Source organism: Cordyceps militaris (assembly GCF_000225605.1).
Source record: "Cordyceps militaris CM01 unplaced genomic scaffold CCM_S00004, whole genome shotgun sequence".
Classification (NCBI taxonomy): Eukaryota; Fungi; Ascomycota; class Sordariomycetes; order Hypocreales; family Cordycipitaceae; genus Cordyceps; species Cordyceps militaris.
Window position 1 is genome coordinate 3,112,517 of NW_006271972.1, and position 10,077 is coordinate 3,122,593.

At 54.4% G+C, this 10,077-nt stretch overlaps 3 protein-coding genes across 3 annotated transcripts; all 3 read left to right on the forward strand.

The window, feature by feature from the left end:
• Positions 1-1,726: 1,726 nt before the first annotated feature.
• On the forward strand, positions 1,727-2,565 carry CCM_06005 (minor allergen Alt a 7; the record flags this gene model as incomplete). Its single annotated transcript, XM_006671149.1, has 3 exons — positions 1,727-1,750; positions 1,894-2,139; positions 2,230-2,565. The coding sequence occupies 3 exons, from the start codon at positions 1,727-1,729 to the stop codon at positions 2,563-2,565; spliced, it is 606 nt and encodes a 201-aa protein (XP_006671212.1).
• An 877-nt stretch (positions 2,566-3,442) lies between these two features.
• On the forward strand, positions 3,443-4,471 carry CCM_06006 (uncharacterized protein; the record flags this gene model as incomplete). The annotated part of the gene is made up of 1 exon (XM_006671150.1): positions 3,443-4,471. One exon carries the CDS (start codon positions 3,443-3,445, stop codon positions 4,469-4,471), a length of 1,029 nt encoding a protein of 342 aa, XP_006671213.1.
• A 2,196-nt stretch (positions 4,472-6,667) lies between these two features.
• Positions 6,668-8,569, forward strand: CCM_06007 (homocitrate synthase; the record flags this gene model as incomplete). The annotated part of the gene is made up of 10 exons (XM_006671151.1): positions 6,668-6,879; positions 6,999-7,107; positions 7,176-7,191; positions 7,258-7,297; positions 7,354-7,476; positions 7,539-7,711; positions 7,766-7,810; positions 7,861-7,935; positions 7,985-8,121; positions 8,174-8,569. 10 exons carry the CDS (start codon positions 6,668-6,670, stop codon positions 8,567-8,569), a joined length of 1,326 nt encoding a protein of 441 aa, XP_006671214.1.
• Positions 8,570-10,077: the final 1,508 nt, after the last annotated feature.

The following is a 10,077-nucleotide window of genomic DNA, read 5'->3' on the forward strand; positions in this document are numbered from 1 at the left end:
TTCGACAGCGCGCGCGCGCGGCCCGCGCGCACGAGGCCGCCGGCAACGAGACCATCACAGAGCTCCGCCAGGACGCGAGTCGCGCGCAGGACCAGCGTCTGCGGTCCGTTTCGACAGTCTCGTACGGGGACCTTGGCGTCGCCCGGCACGATGGCAGCCGCGTCCGCGCGAGCAGCAACGACAGCGAGCGCATGGGGCTGCTGGCTGATGCGGCGAGCATTGGGGAGTCAGCCGCCGCGGGGCCGGACGCGTCGGTGCATGGCCGCAACCGGAGCGTGACGTCGTTTGTGAGCGTGGGCGGCGAGCCCCTCTCGCCGGCTTACTCGCGTGAGCAGCAGCACGTGGCGGCGCCGAGCGGCGGTGACTCGCCGCTGGCGGGATCCAGTCCGGAGCTGGTCGAGGTGCCGCTGGATTTTGGCGGGACCGAGGAGCGGCCGCCGCCGCGGTATGAGGAGGCCGGGGCGCCGCCGAGAGAGGCGCTGCACCCACCGGGGTATACCGAGGGGAGATTTAGTCCGGGCGCGTGGTCGGATGTGCCGGTGGACGGCGGTCAAGAGCAGCAGCGGCGGTCGAGTAGCTTCGCCGGACCGGTACCGCAGATTGTGATTGAGCGGCACCCGCATTGATGCGGTGGGAGTGCAATACGACGTAATGATATATGGGATCTCGATTTGTTTAAACGCGTTTATTTTGGTCTTGGGTAGTTTAGCGATTCTTGTTTTGCCGTTTTGAACAGGCGCAGCGTTTTATTTTATAGCATGATGAATCATCTAGACCGGCAAAAAAATATACAGACAGTGTAAGCCATCGGGGGATTTTGTCTAGTTATAATGGGAAAATATTTATTGTCTACGCATGCTTTTCTTTGTGACGGTGGCATATTGCGCCCTCATGATTTCAACGAGCATCCTTGTGCATTGTGATGCTTACGCTGATCTGGGCTCGCTACTCGCATTCATTGTGAGGAAGTTCTCTACGCTGACATGCAGAAATAATTGGGTTCTCTTATGAAGTTTCATCTTTGCGCAGTTGCAAACAATCTCAACAAGGAGAACCTCCAACAACCCTTGTGTGTAATGGCTGGCTTATGCAAGCGTTGGCTAATCCAGCCTCGCTGCTCACAAATGCACTTCAGCGACTCCACTCTCAGCCTGGCTGGCTCGGTACTTATAAACCCCGCCAAACTCCACCCAGCCTCATGTACCAGCTCGCAGGGGGGGATCGGTTGGTCAGATTCATGTAATCGGAAAAGACAGAGCCAAACAAAGCACCGCCTGCCGATTTTGCGCGCGCGGTATTGTGCACTGATTCAGGGACTCTCAGTGAATCTCGAATCGGCCTGCATGGGTCACCACGACACTGCCCAATTACGAATTACGCCATACATCTGGTACCGTAACTCTTTGCCCCCGCCCGACTCCAAGGGACAGGGTGTGTAAGTAACAAGAGGGGACGCGCCATCCAAGCCTATGACCCTTAGCAATCATCACCAATGCAACAACCGGGTGGAGATGGCAGCTCGATCGTCCCAAAACACTGCGTCTTGTTTGGGCGGCTGAAGTTGGCTGCATCCGGCCACCACGTTGGTAGCTTGCGAGTATAAGAGCGCCACCCGTCCCTCCTACAGCTAGTTCCTCTCCCTCTTCTCTCCTCATCCCAGCACAGTCTGTGTAAATCTACTTGTCCATACCCCTTCACACAACAGTTTCAAAACACCACCGCCAACATGGTCAGAATTGCAATTGTCTACGTACGTTGCCCTCTTTCGCCGCGCACTCACAAGCTACCCCTCGCTGCCCCTCCTCGTCGATGCACTCACTAGCTCGAGCTATTCACCCCCCCACGCAAAATCAGACCATGACAATGATTCGACATTTCGCTAATATGCTCTAGTACTCAATGTACGGCCACATCAGGGCACTGGCCGATGCCGAGAAAAAGGGCATCGAAAAGGCCGGCGGCACGGCCGACCTTTTCCAGATCCCTGAGACGCTGTCCCAGGACGTTCTCGACAAGATGCACGCGCCCCCCAAGCCCACCGACGTGACTGTCCTCGAGAACCCCAACCAGCTCCTCGAGTACGACGGCCTCCTTCTCGGCATCCCAACCCGTTACGGCAACTTTCCCGCCCAGTGGAAGGTAAACCCCCCCCCCTCCCCCGCCACCCATTGCGCCTCTTCCCTACATCTATACATGAAGAACTAACCACTGAAAAAAATATATATATAGACCTTTTGGGACAAGACTGGCCAGATTTGGTCGTCCGGCGGCTACTGGGGCAAAAAGGCCGGCCTCTTCATCTCCACCGGCACCCTCGGCGGCGGCCAGGAGTCGACGGCGCTCGCGGCCCTCTCGACGCTCGCGCACCACGGCATCCAGTTTGTGCCTCTTGGCTACGCAAAGTCGTTTGCGCAGCTGGCCGACCTGAGCGAGGTCCACGGCGGCTCCCCCTGGGGCGCCGGCACATTTTCCGGCGCCGACGGCTCCCGCCAGCCCTCGGCCAAGGAGATTGAGATTGCCACCATCCAGGGCGAGGCCTTTTACAACGCCGTCAAGGGCAACTGAATACATGGTAGCGAATCCAAATCGAACGGAGTCGGGGCGGCGGCGGCGGCGGCGGGCACCGTGAGGAAGCCGGGGCAGGCGGCTAGCTCGGCAGAACAGCAAGAAAAAAAGTCCAGGGAGGGACCGTGTGGTTTGCCGGCCAAGTGTGTCGTTCTATGATTTATTCTTGGCGAGAGGATCGGTGAGGATGGCATACATTGCATAAGACAGAAAAAATAATACCAAGTCCCAACTAAACCTCATACTAGTCTGGCTTAGTTGTGTATTGAGTACCTTGACAACATGCCAGCATTCTTGCTCGTACGTGAGGTCTTCAAAACGCCGGCCTACAGACTCGCTTTGAGACATCTCGGTGCTGCTTTTTGCAATACAGCGATGAGCGAAATGGCGTTACGACCGGTATGCGGCAGATTCGATCGGCAACCCTGTTCGCCCTGCATAGCTCGTCGGAGAATTTTCTGTCTATCGGCAGGTCTCACACACTTACATGCCAGCCTATCGGTCTCGCGGCCGAAGAACGTAGGGGACTCTGATATGTTTCGCATATCCTGAGGCTATTGATGAAGACCAAGTCACAAGGCACGTCGAGGTGTTCCACAAGGTGACACGAGGTCGGCCAAGTGAAACGCTCAGCTTTCAAAGAACGAGCCTCTTGCACATGAATGAATACTCTGGCTTCATGTTGGAGTTGAAGACATAGAAGCCGTCGCGCCTCACAGAGCGGAGTGATCTGTTATACAACCGATTAGGTACTACATGCGCAGCGGTCGATAAAGCCAGAGCCCCGCGTGTCCTTGTAATAGAAATGATGCATTTTTAACGCTAATTCTGTAACGAACCGAGAAAAAAGAAAACAGCCATATTTGTAGCCAGCTCCATGACGCCTTTGGAAAATGCAGAAGAGCCCTACCATTACTACCCTGCAACCCGTATCCATCGTAAACACCCCCTCCCCAACTTCACGAAAAAAATCACAGCTTCATTTCCTAAACAAGTTCGTTTCGGAGCCAAAGAACGGATTGGGTTGGAACTTGCTGCGCGGCCCGGCCTGCAGCTCGCCGTCGTACAGCGGACTCCTGCCATCAGCAGCCGGTGGCGCGACCTGGACGTCGCCCCTGTAAATTTCAATGGCCGAGATGAGCGGGAGCACGAGCAGCAGGACGGACAGCAGCTGGCCGAAGCTCCACTGCTTCTCGCCGTCGTCGGCGAGCGGCACCGAGGGCGTGCCAAACGCCGACGACAGCAGGACGACGCGCACGGCGGCGCCGACGGCAACGGCCGTCATGACGAGCAGCCCGGCGACCTGCACCGTCTTGTACCAGGCCTTTTGCTGCGCGCGGCTGTGCAGGTACCACGTGGCGAGCACGAAGACGACCACGTTGCCCGTAATCACGGCAATGGTGCCGACATACGACAGCGCGTCCTTTGCGCCGCCGGGGGGCTTGCCAAACGTCGTCGTCGTCGTCTGCCCGCCGCCGTCCCAGGCGCACGCCACGGGCAGCGTGGAAAAGGCCATGCCGCGGGAGACGACCTGCAGCGTAAAGACGCCCGAGACGCACGAGAGGGCGAGGTTGGCGAGCATGAGGGCCTGCCGCAGCCAGCGCAGGACCCAGTCGCGGCGGTAGTCGCGGACGAGGGCCAGCAGCGTCGCGTTGTGCGTCGCCATGGACAGCAGCGAGAGCATCCAGATGAGGAAGAAGTGGTACGGCACGAGCGAGCCCATCTTGGCGAGGCCGACCGACTGCAGGCCGATGCCCTGCACGATTTGCGAGTCGCTGAAGCCGCTGAGGAGCTTGCGCCGGATGCCTGCCGGACGGCCGCGCATCTCGGCGGCGACGACGCTGGCGGACAGGCCGAGGGCGAGTACGGCGGTGATCATGAAGGAGAGGAGAATCTGGGAGAGTAGAAGAAGAGCGGTTAGTAAAAGAAAGAAAAAAAACGACAAAAAGAAAGTGACTGTGAAGAAACATACGCCTGCGCCGGCGACGCCAGCCTCGCTGGGAGCCGTGGATGGCACGACGGTGCAGTTGACCATGGTTGATTGGGAACGCGTCAAATCGAATCGGACGTTTAATGGCTGGCAGTTTGTGGCGGCTGCATAGACGGCAGTGTCCCGGAAAAGAAGAAGAAATGTGCAATGCAGGAATAAAGAAGCGATTCTGGGCAAACGCCCGTCGAATACGAAAATATCGTGTGCAACGCTGAAGGGACCGCCGTCAGGCAATGACGTTGGTTGTGTCAGGGGTTCCGACAAAAGGGTCTTCTCCTGTCGCGGCCCCCCTTGCCATCGTCCTTTTGACTGGCTGTGAGTCGTTCTTTGCCTTGTTTCGCCCAAACATTTGCAGGGTTTCTGTGTCAGTTTGTACTTGTCAGCCTAACTTGTCATTTGCTGGCCGAAATCGCCTGGAGTTTTGGCACCGGATCGGGGCAGACGGACAACCACTAATGTCGCCATCTGTGTAGAGTTCGACACTTGGGTAGAATCCAAAAAAAAAAAAAAACACATTTCTCTTCTCGATTCTATCTTGCTCTCTCTACTATTTGTTGCTATTATCTTATTGCCGCCAACTGTCTAGGTTGCTATGGATACTTGGCAAATCAAGGAACTCGACAAATGCAAGCCCGGATGCGACTGCAATAAATTATGCCCGCTAGAAGGACTCATATAAGTCCAAAAAGTTGCTAAATTATGATGCATTGGCTACTGTGTCTAATGCACGCTTGTTTCGAAGCCCAGCCCAGAAATGCAACATGTCCGTCATTAATTGGACACCTGCCCGTCTGAGTGGCTTTCTCATAGCTTCGATTGGTTGCATATGAGGCCATACGTGGCTAATTTGTTCTGATTGCTCTCACATCGAGTTCATCTTTATTAAATTCGGCCGTCACATTTCTTCTCTGGGGGCGTTTTCCTTTCCTCTCGCATACAACTGGGGCTGCAAGCTGTCTACCTGGTTATTCAACAGGGTATGGCCTGGGTCTCTTCAAACGGCAGGTTGCGTGGTCCTTGCATCAATGGCTGGCTTATAGCTGAAGAAACGGCAGTTCTTTTGCCCATGCACCGTGACGACGATCCTGCAACCGGCGCATGGCGACTCTTCACCTCTTCAACTCCAGGAAGCTCTGTGATGGAGCTGACGTCTTCACCAACCACAACACAGCATCCGCGACATGCAGCCAGGCAAACCGTGGCCGGGATCTACTAAGACAACTGCCGCGATACCCGGGCGCAGAATCCGGGGCACTGGCGGCGAGTCGATTGCTCACGGACCCAGCCCACGATGCGCTTCTGCCCCCGCCGAGGCCAGCATCCGCATTCAACGTACGGCTGGACGCACGGCTTTCACTGCTACGACGGCGGATGCTGCGTCTCGTACGCAACGTCAGCCCCGGCATGGAAAATGCCGTGAGACGTTGCAGCATGCGAGCTGAAGAGGACGCCGGCTTGAAGGAGCTAGCGTGTGCAAATATCTGCGAGCTAGCATCGGGATGCACCCAGCAGTCAGTCAGCTGGCCTCTGAAGGGAACAGCGAGTAGCTTGACTCAAAGGTTGCTGGATTGATGGCGGTTTTGGTGTAGACTTGAGCGACAGTGAGTAATTAACCAATCACGGTGGTCATCGGAAGCGGCGGAATGGAGCAATGGGTACCCGTCCGTAGAGTCACCGCGAATCCTCTTGGTCAATTCATCGGCATCGGCAGCATATAAATCGCTCTAGCGGAGCCTGGGCATGGCGAGGTGGTTATGTGCCTAGGTTTGTTTGTGATTTAACCAACTGCACCACTGAATTTGCATGTCATGATGGGGTGCCACGTGAGCTCTGACGTATCGGGACCTGGGGATTTACTTGTGAATGAATCACAGAAACTCCGGCAATCGGACTGGCCACATTACCTGGCTGCTGCGTCCCCGCTATATCAAGGCCCCTCCCCTCCAATACAAAGTTAAAAAATCTTGTTACAAAATTTATAAGAAGCCTTTTTTCTCTCTCTATTGCTCCTAGCCTTTTTTTGTATCAATACCGGACGACATAATTGCGCGCATTCCTCCCCTCTTCACCACTCTACCCGATACACAAACACAAATACCACATCTCGCAACCATGTGCGGAGGCTGCAACGGAGGCGCCGACGCCAATGGCAGTGCCGCCAATGGCACAAATGGCAGCAGCCAGCACCGCTCAGCCAGCTCTCCCTACCAGTCCGTCCAGGACTACCTCTCCAATGTCGCCAACTTTAAGATTATCGAGTCCACCCTGCGTGAGGGTGAGCAGTTTGCCAACGCCTTCTTCGACACCGAGACCAAGGTCAAGATGTACGCAACCACCACCCAAAATATTACCCCTCCGAGTCGGCCCTCCACACGAGGAGAGGGCCGCCCCGATGACCCGGGGAGGATTCATTGCGCAGACCGCTGACTTGTCAATAATACAGTGCCAAGGCTCTCGACTCTTTCGGCGTCGACTTTATCGAGCTGACTTCGCCTGTCGCCTCGGAGCAGGCCTTCAATGACTGCAAGCTCATCTGCAGCCTCGGCCTCAATGTACGTGCTGCCGGGCCCGCTCTTGCACACATGTGTCCGATCTCGCTAACACGACGTCTCGACAACAGGCCAAGATTCTTACCCGTACGTGATATTGACATGTCATTTATTCGACAGAATCGATTTAATATTTTCTTTCGTTTTTAACAGATGTTCGCTGCAACATGGAGGACGCCAAGGCTGCGGTAGCGTGAGTCGCCACTTGCTCAAATGCGCGATACAAGCAAGGCTAACACGGGGTTGTAGCACTGGTGTCGACGGTGTCGATCTCGTCATTGGTACCTCTAGCTTCCTCCGCGAGTTTTCCCACGGCAAGAGCATGGCCTACATTCAGAAGACTGCCCTCGAAGTTATCGCGTACCTCAAGGGGTATGTTGTGGTTGCGCTGCTACCCCTCGCACTCCCGACGCTAACTCGCGCCTCTTTTTCAGTGAGGGTGTCCAGGTCCGATTCTCATCCGAGGACTCTTTCCGCTCCGACCTCGTCGATCTACTGTCCCTGTACAAGGCCGTTGATGCCGCTGGCGTAAATCGCGTTGGTATCGCCGACACGGTTGGCGGAGCCACCCCCAGAATGGTGTACGATCTCGTGCGTACCCTGCGCGGTAAGTCTACAACGTGGAGCCACTGTACAGCCTGGATACTAATCAACCATGTAGGTGTCGTGCACTGCGATATCGAGACTCACTTCCACGACGATACCGGTAGGATGGCACGACAAAATGACGGATGAGGACTCTGCTAACTCTTTCAGGATGTGCCGTTGCCAACGCCCACGCCGCCCTCGAGGCCGGTGCCACCCACATTGATACCTCAGTTCTCGGAATTGGTTAGTCACGCAGAGGGCAGACGAAGAAAACAACATTAACATGAAATAGGTGAGCGCAACGGCATCACCCCCCTTGGTGCTCTCATGGCCCGCATGGTTGTCAGCGCCCCAGAATACGTCAAGTCCAAGTATAAGCTCAAGGAGCTCAAGTCTCTTGAGACACTGGTTGCCGACGCTGTGCAAATTGTAAGTTACTCTTTTCCACCCCTAGGATGAACCCATGCTAACCTTTCGCCAGAACATTCCCTTCAACAACCCTATTACTGGTTTCTGCGCCTTTACTCACAAGGCTGGCATCCACGCCAAGGCCATTCTCAACAACCCGTCGACATATGAAATCATCAACCCCGAAGACTTTGGTCTTACCCGCTACGTCTCGATCAACAGCCCGATTACCGGCTGGAATGCCGTCAAGTCCCGTGTTGAGCAGCTCGGCCTCAAGATGTCGGACGACCAAGTCAAGGAAGTGTACGTGTTTGTGTGTCGCTTGCCGCGTAGAGGAGAGACTGACAGATTTCACAGCACCGCCAAGATTAAGCAGCTTGCGAGCGTGAGACGGATTGCCATTGATGACACGGATTCCATCCTGCATTCATTCCACGCCGAGTTCGTCGAGGGCCGCGGAACCTACTAGCATATAAAAAGTTGCAACGGTCTGTTGAACGACGCGGGGGTCCGCTCGGAAAAAGGAATTGATGATGTGAGCTATTTTTGGCTGATAAATGGCGTTTTTGCGATTTCCTGGGCGGAGAGGTGAGGAGCACGTATGGGAGCTAAAAAAAAAGTATGAGCCAAATACGTGGTTGTTTATCTGAATACACTTGAATCAAGCAAGATTTTGCATGAGGGGCTACTCGTGACGACAAGGTGTACGAATGCAAGCCCGCGGATTCGTGTGAAATATGCCCTACATGACTAGTATGCCTGTCAAAAAGCCTCACCACAGAATGTGTTGTTGGTAGTAGGTACAATATATGTAATATAATACATGGCGGGTGGGTGCGAGGCTACTAAGTTGGACGGCTTGAACGGCAGTTGGTTCCTTCCCACGCACGGCTGGTATGATTGATCCCTGGCCAGCTGGCTTCTCCTTGTACAACGCGAAGGAAGAAGAAAACACGGCGAAGATTTATTAATAAAGTGCAATCGGCAGATGTCGACCAAGACCGGGGGGGTCTGAGCGACTTTTTTTTCTTTCGTGTTTCCATCGCCCTGGCTTTGTTTACGTTTGTAACGTGACGTGCCACACAGGACAGAGTCGAGTCAGGTCTGGAACAGGGCAGCGGATGTCGCACGACGGGACGCAACAGGTCGAGCGAAAAAAAAAAAAAAAGATGTCAGACTTTTCTTTTGGTGCTTTGATCATGGAAGGTAAGGAAATTCCGACTCGAATGGTATCACAAAGGATTTGGGGCGCGCATTGTTCGTGAGGAACAAAGGCTGGTTCATTACAGGGGGCGGGGGACGGGAGCGAGGCAGGCCGGGACGGAGGGTCTGGAGCACAGACAGGACAGAGGGTTAGATGGTTTGATGATCCATGGACGGGTGAGGTTTGCAGCATGCTGTCCGAGTTGAGCCTTGTGAAAGAAGCAGGGAGAAACTCTATTATTTAGAAATGGTAAGATGTGTCTAGTGATTGATTCAGAAGCGAAAAAGAAAACAAAATCAAGAAAACAAAATCAAGAAAACAAAATCAAGAAAACAAAATCAAGAAAACAAAATCAAGAAAACAAAATCAAGAAAACAAAATCAAGAAAACAAAATCAAGAAAACAAAATCAAGAAAACAAAATCAAGAAAACAAAATCAAGAAAAATAGATGGCATCATTTGCATAAGATTGCATGAAAGCCTTGTTGCTTGTCTTCTTTACGGTTGTCCAGCAACGGTATTGGTTGTACCATGCGGCTCCCATCGATGGTGGGACGTGCGTGTGCAACGCTGTTGGTTGGCAGAGAAGGGGCAAGAAACGTTTCTTACCATCAGGAAGAATCTTGCAAAAAGTATCAAGGCGTTGCGCACGCAACAGGCACGGACAGACACGCCCCTAGCTCCTAGGAAAAAGAGGAGGGGCTCGCAGCGACCGACATCAGACGAGTATCAAGTGTGTTTGCAGGAGGGGCTCGGGGAGGGGGCGGGAGAGG